The 22,190-nt window shown below is 37.6% G+C and overlaps 1 protein-coding gene across 1 annotated transcript in view; it reads left to right on the top strand.

Moving 5' to 3' along the window:
* The window catches only part of clstn2a (calsyntenin 2a), a 232,097-nt gene extending 210,144 nt beyond the window's left edge, over positions 1-21,953 (top strand). The window contains exons 9-17 of the mRNA XM_039654681.2: positions 2,452-2,614; positions 6,384-6,550; positions 6,802-6,950; positions 14,182-14,390; positions 14,857-15,024; positions 16,347-16,492; positions 17,096-17,219; positions 18,374-18,561; positions 19,499-21,953. Coding sequence (XP_039510615.2) covers positions 2,452-2,614; positions 6,384-6,550; positions 6,802-6,950; positions 14,182-14,390; positions 14,857-15,024; positions 16,347-16,492; positions 17,096-17,219; positions 18,374-18,561; positions 19,499-19,702 — 1,518 coding nt within the window. The 3' untranslated portion in view covers positions 19,703-21,953. The remainder of the gene's footprint in view (positions 1-2,451; positions 2,615-6,383; positions 6,551-6,801; positions 6,951-14,181; positions 14,391-14,856; positions 15,025-16,346; positions 16,493-17,095; positions 17,220-18,373; positions 18,562-19,498) is intronic.
* Positions 21,954-22,190: the final 237 nt, after the last annotated feature.

Genomic DNA, 22,190 nt, shown 5'->3' with positions numbered 1-22,190 from the left:
GCAGTCGAAAACAATATCAATCTGATTAAAATAGATATGGGTAAAGTGGTCAACTACTGTAGCTGGCCAACAACCAATAAGTTAGTGAGACCCCTCATATAAAAAATATGAACGAAATGCAATTACTTTTCACATGCAGAGACTCTTTTTTAAAGGTTTCTCATTTGTTTTGCATCCCAATTGACCCTTCGCAATGACCCGCCCCCCTTAGTTACTGTTACTATGTCCGACAAGCTACAGTACGCCGCTCTCTCATGCACCATGTTCACACTCAGTGAAAAATACATTGCGGAGAATAGAGGAGACTGACAACACTCTGACAGACAGGGCAGATCAGGTTATTTTTCAGTTACTTTTGAAGTCTCACCTTTCAAATTTCATCATTTTTAAAAGAAATTTAAACAATAAATACCGTTTTGTGGCTCTTTAATGTGTCGTGAAAGATCGCTGTAGACTGAAGAGCATCAGTTAAAGCTGCTTGTGATCCAATCATGTCTTCCATCTAGTTCATTTGAATGAACATAAGAATGAATGTTGTTTTAATCACGGAAAGGCGTCAGTACACTGTTTTTCGAGTTCAAATCCTCCCATGTTAATCTTCTACGTCTCCTGACTGCTTTGTCGGACAGAATGGCGGATGGTGAAGTATGATTGGTCAGATTACCTGTCAAACAAGCTCCATGTGAAGGATCAATTACAACCATCTTTAGTTAAAACAGTCAATCACATAAACATAAAAATGGGTGTTAATGTGTACAAGGGTTGAATATCATATTATATTATATTATATTATATTATATTTTATAGGTATTACTTTCAGTATACCTAGTTCAGATATAAAACTGAATTGTAAGTGCAAGGGGTTTGAATCCCGGCCTATTTTTTTTTTAAGACAACTGACAATGACAGCCAGTATTGACCAATAAATTTTATTTAATTGATAGTTTTCATTTATTAATTCCCAAGACTGGATTTCAGATCACATGCCCAAATGAGAAAATTTGGCACTGAATGTATCTGAGTATGTGTGTGTGTGTCTGTTGTGTGCATGTGTGTGAAATTGGAAAGGGCAGACAAAGGTTAGGCTGATAGAGTAAGATTGCTGCCACAAGAATGGAGAAAATAGAGAGCTTTTTGAAGAGTCTTGTGAGATGGAGATAAAGAGAATTTCTATTCTAGAAAAGGAGAGATAAGAGAAAGAGGGGAATAGAGGTGTGGAGTGAGATCTGTCCCCAGAGGCAGGAGAGAGAGAGAGGGAGAGAGGGGGAGAGAGAGAGACCTTCTCTCTGGAGACCTGGCTCATCTCTCAATTAACTCAGTAGCTCAGCAATATCCACCCAGGCATCTTCAGTTCCATATGGTTCTCTTCATTACAACGCACACATGTGGGGAGCATAAGCATGTTTACGGCACGATACTAGAAAAATATCATTATGAAATTATGTGTGCACTGATAATCAACATTCATTGCCTGTAAGTATGAATATTTGGCAGATGTAATATTAATGAAATTCAGATTTCATTGATTTTTCGAAATGTCACTCATTTTTGTTTCTTAGGGGATGGAACGAAACGGAATAAAATGTCTCAAGAAAAAGTTAATTTGTTTTTTATTTGGGATTTTAATGTGGCGCGGATGCAAAAAAAAAAAAAAAAAAAAAAAAGTAAGGGATTGTCTGTTAACAATGCCTAAAGGTGTTAACTGTGTAAATGCTAAAATAATTAAATAATGAAGTGTAGGAAGGTTAAATGTCTCTGATTGGTTTGCATTGATAAGTAAAGTGATCTGATGTTTCTCGTACTGAAATCTTTGTTCCTATATTAGCGTCTGCTCATAATTATGCCTAATTCATTTAATAGGGCATATGACAAATGATGAATAGTATAGCTAATGAAGGCAAATTAAATTCAATTTCAGGGTCATTACGGACATGTAAACGTGAACTGAAAACCTCATGTTGATTACTATAGATTAAGCTATAGAAGCACAGATATCGTTCAGATAGGAACACAAAATGATGGACTATAAATGTTCCTTCTATATAGAACAGTGTGGCCTGTTTCTAGTTTGTAGCTTGGAGTGACCCAGACAGGATTCTGGGAAAGTTTTTCTTTGAATGTTTTCTAGTAAGTCATGATGAATCAATCAAAGCTGAAAAGAGGTTGTTTGTTTATCAAGGTATCATTTATTCATTTTATTATTTCAAGATTATTTTAGATGATGTTTCAGGTGACCCTCACGAAGATGACGTGTTCATTTAATAAAAAAAAGGAACTTTATACAACACATTTAGAATCCTGTTTTATTTTTCCATTTTGTATGTAGACAAAAACATCGGTTCAGGTTTAACCAATTATAGGTCGACCAATTGGTCAGGTAGTGATTATGAAAATTTTCCCTTTTAACGACATGAACAAACATGCTAAACTTGCTCTATTTCTCGTCTCCAGATTTGTGACAAAGAGTGGCATTACTACGTCATCAATGTGGAGTTTCCTTCAGTGACGCTCTTCGTAGACGGAGTGACGTACGAACCCTACCTTGTGACAGACGACTGGCCCATCCACCCTTCCGAGATCGATGTCCAGCTAACCGTAGGTGCCTGTTGGCAAGGTGAGTCTATGAAAGAGCTGTTGTTTTGATTACCATTTGAAAAGGAGGATCGATAAAATGAAATAAGATGGCATAACTGTGGTTTGGACAGCCCGGATGCAGGAATTGATGAATTGGCATCAGATAGTTTCATGCTTGAGAGTGAGACTGAGAGGGTGTGACTAAGACATATCTACATTATTGATATGACAGCGTGAGCACGGCAGTGGTGGTTCGAATACCAAGAGAGAGGTGATGTGTTTGGCCCCAGGCTATCCTGATTCCTCATTTAATCAAAGAGATTCAAGCATGAAAACATCAAAAGAGAAACACGACCTGTCAATTTCAGCCCTTTTGAAATGGAGCTAATGATCGCATTTGAATGGAGAGACTGTCCTTACCATCGCTTTCATGAGCTAAATAATTAAACAAGGCTCGGAGGGAATGAAGTCACGGCTAAATCATTGTTTTAGGCGGCGAGGTCCAAAAATTCTGACGTTCAACACCATTTTACATTTCTTTTCATCCGTGCTGATTGCGGATTATTTCCTCTTCTTTTCTGGCTTTGAATTGTGAAGGTTTTTTTCTTTCTTTTACAAGAGACCCATAGTGAGGATTAAGAGACCCTGAATGGAGGACAAGTTCACTTGCTATTACATCCCAATGAAGCTGGCCTAAGCTCCACTAAACCACAACTGATAACTTTTCAAGTTATTAGCGGTCCAGATTGCTTGTCGCACCCTGTCCGTTTTCACTCTGTGCAATCAACAATGTAACAACGAACCACCTTATAATGGAAAGTGAGGATAGTTTTTGTTCAGGCCCAATTGAGATCATTGTCTTCTTCGAGGTAGAAATGGGGTTTGGTGGCCATTGTCTTCATGAGACGCATGTTCATGAGACATTTTCTTTGTTTTTTCTAGAGCTTCATTGGGACATTGACTGATGCCTCTTGTAATTTATGTTGAATATAATAATGTTCTAAACATACTTTTTCGGCAATAGGAGTGAAGTTATACACTACTGTTTGGAGCTTTGGGATTATTACGATTTTTTTAAAGTTTCTTATGCACTGTAAAAACCAATTAGTTTAGTTTACTTAATTTTATTTTGCAAACTCGTTGCCTTAATTTCATTAAGTAAGTGTAACTTAATTGCTTCAAGTTACATTTACTTAATCCATTTAAGTTTCGTCAACTTAATTCTGTCTGTGATCCGAGGAAGTGTATACTCCCAGAGTGCATTGCGGCATGAAGAAATTAATCAATTGAAGAAATAGAAAGTTAATAAAAAATTCATAGTAAGAACAATATTAGATTTTGCAGTGTGTTTACCAATTCTGCATTTTAATTGATCAAAAACGTATTTGCATTTTAAAAATATAATAACATTTTATTTTTAAAGATTTTTATCAGCCATTACTTCAGGAGTCACACACTCTTTAATAAATTCATCTAAAATGCTGATTTGGAGCTCAAGAATTGTATGCCGCTAATGAAGTGTGAAAACTGTGATGGTGTCTTTTTCAGGATTCTTTGATGGATAAAAAGTTAGAAAGAACAGCATTTGTTTGAAAATGTAATCTTAAGTATCAATATAAAGTATTAATTTAATTAATGCTGGTTGTTGAATAAAAATACCTCTTTCTTAAAAAAAGAAAGAAAGAAAGAAAGAAAAAGAAAATCCCCCACATCCTAAAATTTTAAACAGTTGTTTTAAGAAAGAAAAGATAAATGTTTCTTCCATAAATGGAAATTCTTCTTTTTTGTTAAAGTTGTGTTCAAAAGCACCATAAAAGCACTATAATCCAATTCAGTAAATGATTCATGTTAATTTCATGAATTAAAAAGAAATGCTGCCCTATAATAAGTGTGTATAAAGTGAGAAATAAGGCTGCACAGTCTCAGTTGCATATGATTATTTATGAGATCAGATGTGCTTATCTAAATGCAAGGTCATGACTGTGTCTTTTACACTGTGCTTAGGATGCGTTCTGCTTGTTATTGTCTGTTATGCCACTACTGATCGATACAGATGTGACGGTGACAGCTCTTATATGCCATGCGATGACTGCAGTCTCATTAGAGCTTTTGTCCTTTAGGGGGAGCACGGACGAGAATGCAAATGTTCCTCTGCTGTTTCATCTGTGGAATAACATTTAATTGATAACATCTGTCAACTAAATAATTTAAAACGGAAGCAATTAAGGATTGCAAGCACAGACCCTCATTGTGAGGCTTTACGAGTGACAGAATTCACTACATCTGGAGCTATTAGACTCTCCAAATCTGCCAGCTCAGTGAGGGATGTATGGGAGGGAAAACAGCATGTGTTAAACACCCTCCCATTTTTATCGAGGAACCTATTAAGACGGTCAATGTGACCAGTTATTATAATATATATATATATATATATATATATATATATATATATATATATATATTATAAGACAAGAAAAGACATATCACCGTCTGTAATGCAAATAAATGCAAGACAAGTAGCAATTCACTATGAAAATATGACATGATGTATTTATCAAATAGTATTCTTTATCCTATTATGTATTGTAATATTAAGGCATGGTTGTCAAACTGTAGTTTGAAAATTCTTTAAGTTGCAATGTAGTGGAAGGTAGCAACAGATTTGTTTAGTCTATATTGTGACGTAGATTCAAATGAAACAGATTATCGGAAGAAAAGAAAAGTAGGTTGGGGAGTGGGGACTTGGTTCTACCTGTTGTTTGTTTGTTGATTGGACGGAGGCAGATCTGAATGGAGCCTGCAGTCTTTGAAGTGAACTAAATGTATTGCACCAGAGAGAGTTATGATATTTTTATAACATTACAAATTGAGGTAAATGTTAACAACCAACAACACCTAAGGCTGAAATGATCTTAATTTAAGTGTTGAACAAAACAATATTTGAGGGATATTAATATAGCACTAGCTTGCAAGAACTGTAAAAACAATTGAACCCTTGTGCAGTGTTGAAAACCCTGTGACACCTTTGATTTCCCAGTCAAAAATGACCTGCCTTTTAAAAATTGTATGTAAATATGTAAAAAAAAAAAAAAAAAAAAAAAAGTTTATCATTCTAGTGTGCTTTAATGTTTAACAAGGAAGTTTGTTTTGAAGTGTTTTTTATTTTGTTCAAAATAACTTGTGATGCTTTTTGACCAGCCTACAAACAAACAAAAAGTATGAATTATATTGTTGCTATATATGTTATCACCAAATATTGAATTTAATCTTTTTTGTCAATTGCAATTGTCAATTGATTGCTTGTAACAAGCTGGGGGGAAAAGTACAGTAATTACCCAAACAATTTTGGGAAGTTATTATACCCAGTGTGAGAAAAATTGGTAATGTTTAGTCTAATGTGACAACATCAACTACTATTTTTGGGAAAAGAAAATCCTAATCCGATTCCAAATGATCCGAACAAAACATAAGATAACACAAAACATTTATATACATTTATATAGACAATTTATAAATTAACTGACTTTATGCAACTCGTCCATCAGATCTAATTTTGTTCTTTTGATAAACTGTTGAATCACATTCACACAGGATTGTGGTTTACCGAGCAGATGGAGGTATTTCAGTAGACAGGCTTGTCTTTGTACCTCTGAAGTCAGTATTGCGCCAGATAAGATGTTTTTGACATGTTGACACACATGAAAAAACAGAGTGTCACTTTCCAGATGTCTTTTGCTTTTGTACACTATATTTTGTTACCAGCTACCAAGAGTATGTGTGTGCCTTAATTTGAGTGTGTTTGTTTACAGGAGGAGAGGTGACTACTCCACGGTTCACACAGTATTTCCGGGGAAGCCTCTCAGGCTTGACTATCCGACCTGGGAAGATTGCAACCCAAAAGGTGATCTCCTGCCTACAGGCTTGCAAGGAGGGCCTGGACATTAGCTCACTTGAAAGTCTGGGAAAAGGCATAAAGGTACATGCGCACACACACGCACTCACACATGCAAAGCCTTGGATGGAAAGATTATAGGCATTCCATTATTTGTCCATCTCTATAATATCATCTGACTATATATTGAGGATCCTTTGACATCAGTCACTCCCAGCCCTCATTTATTCATCTATATGTAAATGTGTTGACTTGTTCATTCGCTCCTTTGCTTTTAAGTTTTTTTCTCTCTCTCTTGATTATGAAAATTCTCACACTCTCTTGATCCCTCTCAGTTCCACTTCAACCCGGCTCAGTCAGTACTGGTCATGGAGGCAGATGACTTGGAGAGCATCAACACAGCCATGACAAAAGTTTCCTACATCAACTCTCGGCAGTTTCCCACGCCCGGTCTGCGCAAACTCCACATAACCACCACAGTCCAGTGAGTATATACCGCTCTAAAGGTCAAACACATTACAACATCAGCTCATAAGGTGTTTAACTCTTTCCCCGCCAAACACAGAATTTTCCGGGTTTAATGAAAAAACGCATCTCCGCCAAACACAGAATTTTCCGGGTATCCGTGTTTTAGGTGGTATATGGTAAGGAAGACCCGCGCGCATGTTCTGAATGAGTGCGCAACTCTTTGATCAGAGAAACAGATTGCAATCGTCTCAAACAGTGGAGTAGTGAGAATGTATCAGACAGACAATGCAGAGGTATATGGCTGAAGTACTGGAGGTTAATGGACTCGGAGTCCGATCACTCTTTATTTGATAATTCTGAATCTGATCGGGACGAAGTAGTCAGTGAGAGAGATGCACATGTTGTCACAGAAAGTTCTAGCCATGGACGTGCCGCAGATAGATCGTATAATATTATGACACTATAATATGTATGTGTGTGTGCAGGCATTTATGTGTGGCTGTCTAAATATGAAGGTGTAATTGTCAAATTATTTGACGAAAATCGTCAAAAACCCTGGCGGTGGCTGGCAACTTTTTTTTAAAACGCTGGCGGGGAAAGAGTTAATAGATTGATTAAGCTGCAGGTGTAGGAGTAAATATTCGAGCGAATGAATATTTGTAAGTATAGTTTGCATAGGGGTTCTTTTTAAGAGTTGAGTGCTATAAAAGTGTGATGATCATTTTATTTTGTTTAATCTCAAAAGAAAGTGGTGTTAATAAAAGCTAGGCTAGGTGTTTTTGAGAGTAGGATGAACAGTAGCAGAAGGCTGTCTCTCTGATCAATACTACAGAGCTAAGGGAGGAGTCTGCAGGGTTGTCTTGGCTACTGATAACATCTGTCTTGCACTGCATGACTCTCTCTCGAGTACCTGGATTCAATCTGGATCTACCATTAACTCATTCTTACGTATCCAGCAGAAACTTACCCAGACAATTTTGAGAAAAGTGTTAAACGTGTTGCCCTGCTAAAAAAACAGTACAGCTTAAACTAGGGCTGCACAATTAATGGTGTAATTGGTGTAATTGATGTCTTGCAATTGTAACAAGCCTTCACAAGCTTTCATGCTTTGGGTTGCTTGATGCCAAATGTTAAAATATCCCAATCATAACTTTTCTCTCAAACGCATGAGTTCTCTTCACTGAAAAAAAGAGAGAGATCTGAAAACACAACACATGTTGGACTTCTACTTATATGATTAATACAACCAGTCTGTTTCCTTGCATGCGTCAATATCTGCCAGCAAACTTTCTCAGTGACAAATTGTTATAAATTCAAACAAGAATCTCAACTTTATTGTTGATTGTGGTTGCTGAATAAATGCACTTATGCAATCTCTCTGCTATCTCTTGATAATTAGTTGACATGTTAGTGCAACTGTTACGCTGCAGGCAGGAATAAAGCGAAGAATGGATCCATATGCAAGCACTTTTAATAATAACAAAACAAACAGGGAATCCAGGGAAAAACAAGAACAGGAATTCAGTACTACAGGAACTTAGAAACAGCAAACATTGAAACAACGACCGACACCCAACAACTGAAGCACAGAGGTTTAAATACACAGACAAACAAGCTAAACAAGGGAACAATGGGGCGTGGCAAATCAGAAACACCTGGGGAAACTAATCAACAAGAAAAACTACAAAGGACTACAAAACATGGCACAGAACAGGAAATAACTAATGCCGCGTTCCAGGCAACCTGTAACTCGTGTTTTTCCAACCTTATACCCGTGAAAATGCACTGGAACGGCAGTCAAACTCGTGACTTCCCACCCGTGAACTCGTACTAGATCGATATACTCCCAGTTACGAGTTCTGACGTCACATAGCCCGCGAACCAATGAAAGCCCCTACTTATGCAGTTTTTTCTGCAGGCGGTACACGGTGAGAATACACTTTAGGACATTATAACGTCAACTAGTTTTCAGTCCATTGAGTGCAACGATAAATGTATACCAAATACATTTCCAAATATACAAATAAAGTAAAATAAAGAGTATAACAGCTTATCTTGCCTAATGCGCTATTTTTCCTCCTCACTTTCCCACAAATAAACAAGGAGTAAGCACCTTTGGCATTAGAAAATATTACAAACGAGCGTGAGCCCCGTAAGGTCCGCCATGCTGGTTTGTTTACATCTAGGTAGTTTGGCGTGAATGACCTGGAATGCTATGTCGTAATGTCGTAAGTCGTGGTTTGAAGTCGTGATTTACGTGTTCAAAAACCTGCCTGGAACGGAACATAAAGTCCACACAAGACAAGGAAAACACAAGACAGGAATCGTGACAGCAACTTTACTTATAGCCAACATAATTAAATTAAATTAAAATTAAATTAAAGTGTGATTATTATAGTAAACATAATATTTTAGTATATTATATTAAATAATAACATTTTAGTAATAAGTTCCAGAAGCTTTAAAGACCTTTAGTGTGAAGGTGGATTGTATTGATATTGCTTTGTCCAGTCATGTAACTCTTCCTTAAGATTTTACTTAGAATTATTTCACAATATCCATACACTGCACTGCACCGGAAGTTGTGGTGGTCACTGAGGCTAAATGTGAACGTAATCGTGCTTTCGCACCAGATAGTTCTAGAAACTAACCATCAGGGTTCCCCGAGAACTAATGGTTTCCCTGGGAAAGTGTTCTGGTTGCATTCTCACCACCAGTAGGAACTCTAAAGTGATGTAAGCCGCACTTACATTGTACGCGCTTTGTTGTGACTTTTATTTTGATTGCGCGGCGGACCTTTATATGGTGCAGAGAACGCTGTCAGTTTACGATCTGTCTAATAGTCTTGTCTAATATGTTCTTCGTAGAAATTAGACAGTAATGAAAAGTTAGTAGCGCATGCCGTGTGGTTGATGTCCAGTGTTGCTAGCTGAGCAGAAATTCATAATCATGTTTTGCTTGGTCTCCTCAAAGTTGTGTTGGATTTTCTCCTCAACGTAAAGGTTAAGAGGCCCATCACTGTTTTCTATGTTCGTAGAGTTAGTTTCTGGAGGCCTATTATCTCTGTGTTTATACTCAGTCTTTTTAAAAATGGCGGATGCTGGTGTTTTCTGTGCGTTCGGCAAATCAGCGTACATGGCATGGATAGTTCCTATAGTGCTGGTTTAGACTGACTGAAATGCCGAAAGGGACACCCTACGGACTCGTACACTTGGCGAGCACGCGCAATTTAAGGCCACGAGACCGTGAGTCCACATGAAGTGTGCCAATTGGCTAGTTCCTAGTTCCTGCGGTATGAAGACTCCAAAATCTGAGAACTTCTACCAATAGTTCTAGGAAATATGAAAAGGTTCCTCTGGTGCGAAACCCTATATAGAAGGAAGCGTATATAATGTGTATATTAATATAATAAATCAGGAAACTATATCATGTAAAATCAGCCTTGCATATGAGTTGAGGTTCTCTTGATTTGTGCTCATGTGAAAGTCCAATAATAAAAGTCCTAAGATATTTCCCAGCTCAGAACAATTGTGGTTAATAATCATGATTATCAGTTTAATCATAATACTATGTTTTGCTGGTCTTAGCTGGTCTCCCAGCCTACTCAAATTGGTCTGGTTTAGGTACTTGAAAGTGCCTAAACCAGCTGAACATCATCAGATAGAACCTCTTAAACCAGGTTACAACCATTATGCATCTGGCAGAAGATTTTACGTTACACTTAATGCATGCATTTTATCAGTTCATGTATTCCTTAGGAGTTGAACCCATGACCTTGTTGTTGCAAATGTCATGTACTGTTTGAGCTACAGAGATGATATCAAATCAGCTTGTGCTGAAGCTGTTGTTTTCAGCAGGGGAGTGTTCATGTAGTGTTCTGGCAGTTATAGTGTGCCTCTGGATAATGGACAGGCCTGCTAGTGGTGATGACTACAGTGAGATGAGCTGATGAGCACATGAAAGGCCATGATAAAAGAGATTCTGTTGTGTCAGAGAGCCATCCACTACAGTACAGCACAACACAATTACAGATGCCGTCAAACAGCATGACACAGCACAGGTCAGAGAATGAAAACAACACTGCAAAACATGACTTAAAGGAACAGTGAGAGTCAACAGATGTGAGGCTGAAATATCCGACAGCGCATGTACTAATTTGTAGGCCTATGCGTCGAGATATTTCTCAATGAACACTGCCAGCACCCTCAGGAGCTGACTGTGAACGCCTCACACAAAACAGTATTATTTATTTTTACTATTTAAAATTGTTATTTACAGATTATGTGTCCTTATTATTGTAGACTCATATACGCGCTGCCTCGGCAACGGCGAGATTCGAGTCATTCACAATATATTTGGCTTTCATCTCTCGAGAAAAAAGTCAATAGGCACGAGGCTGAAAACACCCGAACGCACGGCTGTGTGCGTCCAGATTTTTTCAATGAACACAGCCAGCGCCCTCAGGAGCCGACTGTGCATGCCTCGCCCCCACACAGAATCTTTATTGCAGAGTAGACCGAATCTGCGCGCTGCCTTGACAACGCGAGATCCGAGCCACTATAGATTTTTTATTGCAATTCAGACCTCAAATCTACGCGCTGCCTCGGCACACGCGAGATCCCAGCCACTAGATTCTGAATTGCAATGCAGTCCTTAAATCAACGCGCTGCCTAGGCAAACGCGAGATCCGAGCCACTAGATTCTGAATTGCAATGCAGACTTTATCAACTCGCTGCCTCGGCAAACGCGAGATCCGAGCCACCAGATTCCATATTGCAATAATTCAGGACAGTTCTTATGGGACAAACAACACCAAATAAGACAGACAGTTTGACACAGAGCGCTTTGCTGAACAACAAAAAGCTGACATCTCATGTGTGCCGGGTCTTTATATAGCTTCCGCCTATGTGCCGTCACACATTACGTCATGACGCAACACCAATCAGAGATTGGCATAGTTTCATTCATACTTCAGAGGCGCTACGCTGAGGGGCGTTCCCCCAAAGTGTCATTTGACGCAGTTTGAGTTCCCTCGATAGGGAACTACAGTAGGGCCTATAATTGCACAGCAGAGCTGAAAGGGGATTTCCTGCTGTTAACCTACAGCACTGTAATAATTTACAAAGACTTTACAGGAGTTACTTCCTGTCTTATTTTAATTGTGATCTTGCGTTCTGTTTTTCTCTTCATCTCTTTTGTCTCACTATATCGTATTGCCATCATCCTCTAGCAGAATACATTTCTCAGAGGCTTTACTATCACTTCAGGTCAATAAGTGGGGAAAATTATGGTTTGATAGTTCTTGTTTATTGATTATTACCCAGGCTATCTTTCATGCCCAGCATTTTAGTATGGCTATAATTTTAGAATTGATTTGTTGTATAGTTTTCACCTTCCTCTAATAAATAATTGTGATTAAAGCTGCATATTTTTATATGGTTACCAGTAACCAGTTACCCGTAAATATTTCCGACACAGCTTGCAGAAGACTGAACTAAACTGAATTCTGCCTCTTAAGACACTTTGGGATCATTTTATTGAGTCAGTATGTTCAGGTGGTCCTTTTAATAAATAAACTGATGATATATAATTCTAAAATGCTGATTTAGTGGAACATTTTCTTATTATGATCAGTCGAAAACAGTTTTCTGCTTGAAATATATTGAAATAGAAAATAAATGCAGCCTTGTTTAAGACTTCTTTCAAAAACAATAAAAAAAAACCTTGCCAACCCAACATTTTTGAAACACCTCCAGTTACATTCACAGTATTTTTGTGGGTGTCCTTTTCCCTTTAGAGATACTCATTTAATTGTCAAGAGTGGAAGGAATCGTGTGTGTCATCTAATGAAACCTATTGGATCCATTTGCACCCGGCTGATATGTGCCCAAATGAAACTTTACCGTGGAGAAAGTGAGAGCAGGAGAGAATGAAAAGACGACGGAGGCTTCTGAACTTGTCTGGTGTGCATTGGTGAAGAGGATTGCCTAAATGAGAACAGACTTCCCTGGTCGATAGTGGAGTGAGCCGTGGCTCTTGTAATAGCCAGAGTCCGTCTTAGACCAGCTCCCAATATCCTTAAATCAGCCCTGTAAATAAAGCAAGATTGTTGCCCTTTTTCACAAAGCCTTCTTAATGAGCGAGCATGCTCTCGACTATTTTACTTCAGCGCGTCTACTGAAGGGAGACACTTTTACACTTCACAAACTTTCCACCGTCATTTTTACTGCAGTCATTAGATGTAATTGTTTTGTTGGTTCCACACAATTTTGCGCTCCCTTTCCTTCTCATTCAAGGCTATTCTCCGTGGCCGTTTGAGGGAAAGCGTTTAGGCGACACGTACAGAGGAATTGCCTCAGGGAGATAGCGCACCATCGCTCGAGCACGGCTAAACATCACTCCACCCGCGACGGTGGCAGAAAGCTGGTTGTTGTCTCGAACAAACAGATAGTTCTTAATTAGTGGGCAAATATATAAATCAATTAGTAAACCAACAAGGGCTCACCCTTGAAAAAGAGTAATTACTGGGTGCATCGTGAGAAAGGGAGGCCTGTTAATCCTAAGACACTTTATTTCCCCCTTTCTCCTCGCATACTAGCTGTAATGAAGCTGGAGGGACTCCAATTTCCCCAGCAGGTCGGTGTGCGAGTCTGTTTCAGTCCATGCTTCAGCGCCTCTGTCTTAATCAACACTGCTTCTGACTGCCATATCAACTTGAGGTGGAGGTGGCACCACTGCTCGCGTTCTTAAAAATATTTTTTGTCGACTCGCTGCTTTAAAACTATTGCGGCATCATTAATTGGTCCGTGGTGGATTTCACCTGTGAGGTACGACTGTGCTGAAGTTGGTGGTGACAGTCTAGAACAATAGTTAGACACTGCAGTCGTCACCTGTCCAAACACTCGCTTGAAAAAGAGTTTGTGAGCACCAGTGCATGTCAAGCTGTTACTCAAAGTGAGACACAGACTTTATTTTGGGAAGCAAGTTTGTTTAGGTGATTCCAATGTTTAATTAAGTGTGTTTAAATCCATAAAAAGGTAAATTTTTCTTTGATTAATCAAATGACCTGTAGGCCTATATTAAAATAAATAAGCAGCGTACAGATAGGTATTGACAGGACACATATTTTGAACATGGGTAATCCCGTTAGGTCTAAAAATCTGTTTTTAACATACTTATTTTTTGTATTTATTACACATCCAATGTTAAGTCTCTTGTTTCCCTCCTCTCCATTTTGAAACTTGTAGGTGTTTCGGTGAAGATACGTGCATCTCCATTCCAGACATCAAGGCGATGGTGATGGTAATGCCGCCCAGCGAACCTCGGATCACCATTGCTGGAGTGGAGCGGTTGGTTTGGCCCGCAGCTCAGCTCCGAGCCCCTGTCGGGGTGGCCCTTTTCAAGGACATACACATCATTAGTACCGTCACCAAGGCCGACAACACCCTCAGCATAGGTGATAGATGACTCACTTTCACAGCTCATATATTAACATAATCTCACTCCTTTGCATTCATCCATTTCACAGGTGCCACAGTTGCACATTTTCCCTGCAATGTAACCATACAAACGTTTTAGTATATTTACTGAAGTTTCTTCCCACGGATGTGGTTTTATATATATATATATATATAATGGTTTAGTCTATTATTATCAAGATTATAAACGCTGCCTTCTGGTTATTACACTGACCTTAAGTCAATTGTTTTTTTATTAGTGTCTTTTTTCATTTAAAAGTTCAACAAAAGTGTCCGGCTTCTTTTATCGAATGCAGTGCCAGGGGTAGTGAAACAATAAATCATCGAAATTAAATTCATACACAATCAATGGTTGTTTGTGGATACAGCGCAAGGTCATATATTTGCGGCTGCATACCTCTGCCTGTGTAGCCTACCAGTGTGTGTATTTGTGTGTTTGTGTAGCCCGGAGGCCTGGTATTCTGGAGTTGATGCATAACCTAGATTATTGTGATGTGTTGGTGATCGGAGAGGAGCTGGACCCGGAGCAGGAGAGTCTGGAGATCCACCACAGCTCTCTCTTAGGCAAACATCTGGACGCCACCAACTCTACCTCTGGCATCTCCATCTACGGTATGGTCGACCACATGTCTCGAATCTATACAGCCATCTGCTGCCAGAATGTTTCTCATTATCTCTGTTTTACTTTGTATTACAGTGACTTCATTTATTGCTTATTTATTGCATCTTCCAGTTGCTTCATTTAGCATGAGTTAGTATGTATATACAAACTAAATATGTAAAAACTGTTGATTGCCTTGTAGTACAATCAGTTGAACATCTACAGATACATGGAGAGCTCATGCAAAAATGAAGCAGCTAGAAAAAATGTAAAGTCTAAAGCTGTGGATAAGCAATAAATTGGTTAAAGGAAAAAGCCCAAAATTGGGAAATATGTTATTATTTACTCACACTCATGTCATCCAAACCTGTTTCTTTCCTTTATGGTACAAAAAAAAATGGAGATATGTTGAAGCACATTCTGGCCCCTCTTTTGCATATAATGACAGTGAATGGAGATCAGGCTCCAAAATGACAAACACAAAACCATGAAAGCATCATAAAAGAGCTCCATTTGACCTTTGTGCTATATTCAATGTCTTCCTAAGCCACACAATAGTGTTCCATTTATATGTCACCTTAAAATACAAAATGGCAGGTTACATCACATATGTTGGAATAATTCAATAAGGTGAAGCCTACAGCAGAGGGGAATTTTAAGTGAATAACTTTAAGGGAATACAATTTCAGTCTGTTTTTACATTGCACAAAGCCCATTGTATGGTTTCAAAAGATTTGGAAAACATCACCAAATACATTTGGGCTCTGTATATATAGATATATATATATATTTCAATAAATTTCAAAATGTAATTTGTTCCTGTGATGGCAAAGCTAAATTTTCAGCAGCCATTTCAGCCATTGACTAGTCTTCAGTGTCTCTGACCCTTTAGAAATCATTCTAATATCCCGATTTGCTACCCCTTTAAAAAGAATTAATATGAGAAAAATAATCAGTAACATTTTTTTCCAGCGGATGTCAGTTCTAAAGAGAGGTTGTGCACTTTTTAGATATCTGGTAGGTCAAATTGAAATGCTTTTATGCTTTTCAAAAAAAGTTTTGATCTTTAAAAGTCACTCTCGATTGTGCTTAAAATCCTTAAACCCAGATCCTGCTCAGATTTGAACAGACCTCTGCCTCTATCACACTGTACCATTTGGCTTTTTGCAAGCAGATTCAAATCACCTTGACATTTTTTGAAGTGGTTTGAGTATCGGGTACATTTATTAGAAAACCTACTTGTTCAGGGAATCCACGCTGAGGATCTCTCAGGGCTGTGGAGCTCTTTTGTCTGAGTAGACCGAGTTCCTGACACTGGTCTTTCTTGTCTCAGGTGTTGACTCCATGGCGCATTATGAACAGGCCATCAGGCAGGTGAGGTACCGTAACTGGAAGCCTGGCGGTCTGTCTGAGAGAAGGTTCCGGCTCAGTTGCTCTGAACTGAATGGACGCTACACAAGCAATGAGTTCAACTTCGAGGTCAGAGACTGCCTTCATACTGGGCATGGCTTTTTTATTATTTGTATCATCCATTTACTTTATCCTCTCTTTCAATTCCAGCTTTTCTTTCAGCTTTTTGCACTTTTTGACTTTTGATGCTTTAAAGTTACCGAAAACTGCTCTTGCAGAGCCAGACTCTTGACTTTTAACTCTTGATTTCTGACTAAGAGCTGTCCGCTAAGACAGAAAGAGACCATCTGACTGAATTGTAAAATGGCCAACCAGTTTTTTTTGTTTGTTTGTTTTTTTTTACTTTTTACCTTTAGCATAAATCTGAAATGTATTATTATTATTATTTATTTAATTTGTGAGGAAACCTTTTTTTTTTTTTAGCTATTTTGAGTTTATGATGTTTGCTCTTGTATAGGAGACAAAATGTGATTGAAACTAAATTATTATTATATATATATATATATATATATATATATATATATATATATATATATATATATATATATAGTATGGCATAAAAAAAGCTTCATTTGCTGAAATAACTTGACCTGGCCAAGATATTATGCATTCAAAACAGAAGAAGCAAGCTGTTTTCTCTCTAAACTATTTTCTGTTTGCCCCACCCCTCAGATTGGAGTAGTTCACAGCTCAGAGTCTGTGGAGCATGCCAATCACATGGCCGTCCAATCCCAGTACATGAGACCTGTGCATCATCCACTGGTGGTTCATACGGCAGACTCTGATCACATCTCAGGTAAAGTCAGCCCTGATGCCTCTTAATGATGTTTGTCTAAACCTAATCATGCAGTCATTTTACCCTGGGTGATGATATTGTGTAAATAATATCTGACAAATAAGTTGGTTTACCTTGTGATTAATAAAATGTGTTGTTGCTTTGTCATACAATCTCATTAAATTGTAAACAAGTGGCTTTAAGGAGGACAGTAAATGTGTCATAAAAAAAAACTATTCATGGGAGAATTCAGCTTCCAAAAAAAGCAGATATGCACACACACACACACACACACACGCATGCATATAAACCTCTGCACACTGGTCTAAGCGGATGACAGGCTCTTGAGACTGTATTGTTGTTGGTTTGAAGGAGTTTGGAAAATTACACTTACTCTACCAGCTCACGCACACACACCAGGGACACCAGTGATCTCCCCAAGGGCACACAGATCACAGCTGACTGCAGCGAGATGGAGCACTCGACTCTCTGGACTGAAGAGAAAAAGAGATGATAGGATACGAGACATGCTGCTTTTGGAGAGACATGGAAAAACAGCAGGTGGCACTGTGACCTCATGCTCCCAATCCTTCTCTTGCTGACTGCAAGGTCTTAGTTAGCGACAATGTTCTTTAAGTGAACTGTGCCAAACTGTCTTCCTCTGTCAACACGGCTAAATAACCTAGTACCGACCTCCATTAGAAAAACACTAAAAGACTGTTTTCCAGGATTGTATAGATTTTTGCATGGCTGAGTGAGTCATAACAATTGCGCAACATAATTGCAGAATAGAGAGACTAAAGCAATACGCCTCTAAGACTTTCAGATGGCAGATGGGGCACAGGTGTGGGTCTGACAGCAGGTCAGAGGTGAAACTAGGTATGACAGGATCTAGTGAACCTTACTTAGAATGGGCGTCTCAATGTGTTGATGGTGAAAAAGACTGGGAAATAGATGCATATAACATGGAAAGGATGTTCTGGGTTGTACTGTATGAAAGCCTGACAAATGCAATATATGTCAATGTTCAGTAAATTATATTTATCTTTTTTTTTTTTTTAATCACATTTAACATTATTATCACAACATACAATGTAATCAGTGTTAACCATTTGAATGGTTTGTAGCAACATAATGTATAGCATTCATAGATGTCTTTACCTATGTGTCATTAGGTACCCCTCCTGCGGCTACAGTGGTAATTGTAATGTGCATCGCTGCCCTGGTGGTCATTGTAGTCTTCGGCATCTACCGCATCCACACCACCCACCAGGACGGTTCAAAAGAGGATGAAGAGGGAAGAAAAGACCCAGAGATGGACTGGGATGACTCCAATCTTAACATCACTGTTAATCCCATGGAGGTCAGTAAGTGAGCAAATAAACTCGCAATTGCAAGAAAGAAGTCGGAATTGAGAGTTTCTATATCTGAATTCTTCATTTATCAGAATTGAGACTATTTTTGAATATATATATATATATATATATATATATACATCTGAGAATTAATCTTAGAAAAACAAACAATTCATCACAAACGACTCAAAATTGCATATTCTTATTCTGAATTGCAAGTCTTCATTCTTAAGTCTGAATTGCAAAATCTAAACTCACAAAAAAAATGGAATTGCGGGCTACATACTCACAATTCTGATAAATAAATTTGCAATTGTGGAAAACGTCAGAATTCTGTAATAAAAAGTGAGTAAGTGCCTCATTGGTAAAGACAAATGTTGGGGAAGCAATTTTGACATTGAAGGTTGTTAAACTTATAGTTTGAAGTAGTTACAAGTTATAAACAAAAATACCTTGCACTGTCTTGAAGTTAAGAGGGCAACATTTATTTTTATTTTTTATAAATGAAGAAAAAAAAAAAAAACTTCCAAAGGTAGATTTATAATTTAAATTAGTTTATGATGGACCAATATAGGTTTTAATCTAATATTTATTTTTTTTATATTACCTTGATTTGAATTAATTCATTTTGGTAACACTTTATTTTAAAGTAAGGTTGTTACATGTGACGTTACTTCATGTACTATTTTTATAGTACGGTAAATTATGCATAATTACAAGTAACCAACCCTAAACCAAACAATAACCGTAACTCTATAGTAAGTACATGTAGTTTATCATTACAACTCAGTACTTAAGTACAATGTAACTAAGTAATCTAAAAAAATGGTAAATTATATTTTAATTTTAGTTAACAACAACACGGCTCTATAGCATGAGGAGTTTTACTGTTTTTTTACCCTGATGATGGTCTAAAGATAAATAGCATAATTCTTTTGGTTCTAGAGCATTGATGGGACTCAGATTGCTGAGGAGATGAGAGAGGAGGAGCCAGAGGAAGAGGAGGATGAAGACGAAGAGGATGATGAACTGTCAGGAGATCTCTCTAGTGCTGAATCCGAGGACAGTGATGAAGAGGAAGAGACTAGCATTCAGAAGGGAAAAGTGAAAGGAAAGCTGGAGTGGGACCCATCTACGTTACCCTATTAAAACACAAACAAACACAGTCTCTCTCACACACATACACAAACATACATACACTTTCACACAAGCAAGATTCACATGCCGACATAGACTTGTGGACACACACGTACACATATATACATAAAACACTCGCATTTAATGCCCTCTCACACTTACAGAAGCCAGAATTTATTGCCTGAATAATCGGTAACATATCAACCTGATTTAGACTCTTTCCAACAGCCACAAAAAGCATCCTGTACCGCCATCTGCTGGTCAATATTTGGACGTGCACTCTTCAGTCCAAACGCTGCAAAGCCTGTATGTACTTCTGTAGTGTATAAGCTGCAGTGTCTCAGTAGATCCACGAAAATGAAAGATAAATTAACACAATGGAATAAAGTGTGAATCTACATCTCTGGGATGTTTTTTTTTTTTTTTTTTTTTTTTTTATGTTTACGTTTTTTTTGCGTGTTTTGTGTTGATTAATCAGATTGTAGTCTAACATCATGATGCGTTCTCCCTTTTTTAAAAATACTAAACTGTAATATTTGACAGTACGGCTATGCCTTCACCATTTGTTGTCTTCAAAGTAACATTTAATATTGCATTGATGTGCAATAGTAAATACCCAAAAGTTGTTTTTTCAATGAAAGTATATAATAATTATATTTTCTTCATTTGAAATTAAGCAAATAGGTTTATTTTAGATCCTCAGAGAGATTTTGATTGAGACGGTTCTCTTTAAACAAAAGTTATATAGTAATTTATGGAAGCTTTGCTCCGCCATGGAATAAAAAAAATATATACAAAAGGTAATTGTGACTTTAATCGCACAGTTCTAACTTTTTTCTCCTCACAATTGCAAATTTTCATCTTGCAAATCTGACTTTTTTTCTCAATTGCTAATATATACAGGTATATATATATATATATATATATATTAGTAATTAATCTTTAAAAAATCTTAAGTCTGAATTGCAAAATCTAAACTCGCAATTCTGAGGGGGGAAAACGGAATTGAGGGTTATATACTCACAATTCTGATAAATAAATTTGCAATTGCGGAAAACGTCAGAATTGTGAAATAAAAATTTCAAATTGCATGAAAAAATAATTTCAAGTTTATTTTGCAGAATTAAGAAGTTTATTCTGCAATTGAGACTTTAGAATTTGTGATTGCGAGTTTGAAATTGCAAGACAAAACGAATTGTGAGATATACACTCTCAGTTGTGAGGGAAAAAGTCAGAAATGTGAGACGTAAACACGCAATTGTGAGAAAAAAGTAAGAAATGTGAAATTTAAACTTCCTATTTTTATTTTTATTTTTTGGGTGGGGGTGGGGGGAGATAGGAGGAAGGTCTGTTAATTTTTATATGCCTGTCTTCTGTAAATAGAGAACTGTAGAGTAGTTGAATGGTGACTCAGACTCCTCACATCCTCCTGCATCCCTCACATGGCCTGTTTGTGTCCACACTTGCTTGCTGAAGAGGAAGGATCCTTCTCCTCCTCCTCTCTCTCTCTGTCTGTGTTGATCTCTTTTATCGTTCATGGTGTCCTCCTCACCCCAAACGAGGATTGGTTCTCCCTCACTCCACCTCAAATAGATTTGTCTGAGCCTATGTAGACAAAGGCACTTTTAAACTATTAAAGGAAAGAAATAGAAGAAATGTGTTCAATGATTTTAGCCCGGGGCTATTTTGGTATATTCTGAGGATCTTTACTAACCTCCCTGCAGTGTACAGTTCAATTAAATCTTCGAGGGTTAAAGAAATAAAAAAAAGGAATGCAAGAAATGTACAAACAAAAGCAAAGTCTTTGTGAAAAGAGGCTTTTGACAGAGTAAAATCATTTAGCAGAGTCACAGAGGTGTTTTGTTTTCCTATAGAGAAGAGTTGAAGTAGCCTAATACTTGAGCGACTATAGAAGACACTTATGTTTTTCCCCCTGAACATGTGCGTTTATGAATATGTGCATTGGGTTTCATGTAATGTCTGTTGCAGTGGTTAGGATTTCTCATCCCATCTGCCAAAACGTGCTTGTGATGTCAGCCTTGTGAGACATCCCGTTCCCCCTCTGTCCACCTTCCACACCTTTCATTCCTATATTTCGCTTGTCCTTTTTACCATGTGTTATAGAACAGGAACAAAAAAAGAAACTTTTAAAAAGATCAACCCTGTAAAATCATGTAAGACTTCTTTTGTATGTTTTGTTTAACTTTGATGGTCACTGCAGCACTTTCTGTACATTGACCAATAAAGACTTTCTTTAGAATGAGTGAAAGTGTTTCTTTCCCGTTCAAATCCTGATTATTCTACTTCGTGTACATTCTTAGTTTGAGGACAAAACCATATAGATAAATCTTTTTGAGCGGTTTCTGTTGTTGGAAAATGATTCAGCCTTGACCTCTTTTAAGGGTTAAGATGCTTTCTGAAATACTTTTTTTCTTTACTGGGATTTTTTCTTTAATTTTAAGAGTAAATGCCCGTATTTCTAATAATTTTCTTAGAATTG

Source organism: Pimephales promelas, chromosome 5 (assembly GCF_988280905.1).
Source record: "Pimephales promelas chromosome 5, fPimPro1.hap1.1, whole genome shotgun sequence".
Taxonomy (NCBI): domain Eukaryota; kingdom Metazoa; phylum Chordata; class Actinopteri; order Cypriniformes; family Leuciscidae; genus Pimephales; species Pimephales promelas.
Note: the sequence above shows the minus strand (reverse complement) of the source record. Positions and strands in the feature narration are given on the sequence as shown.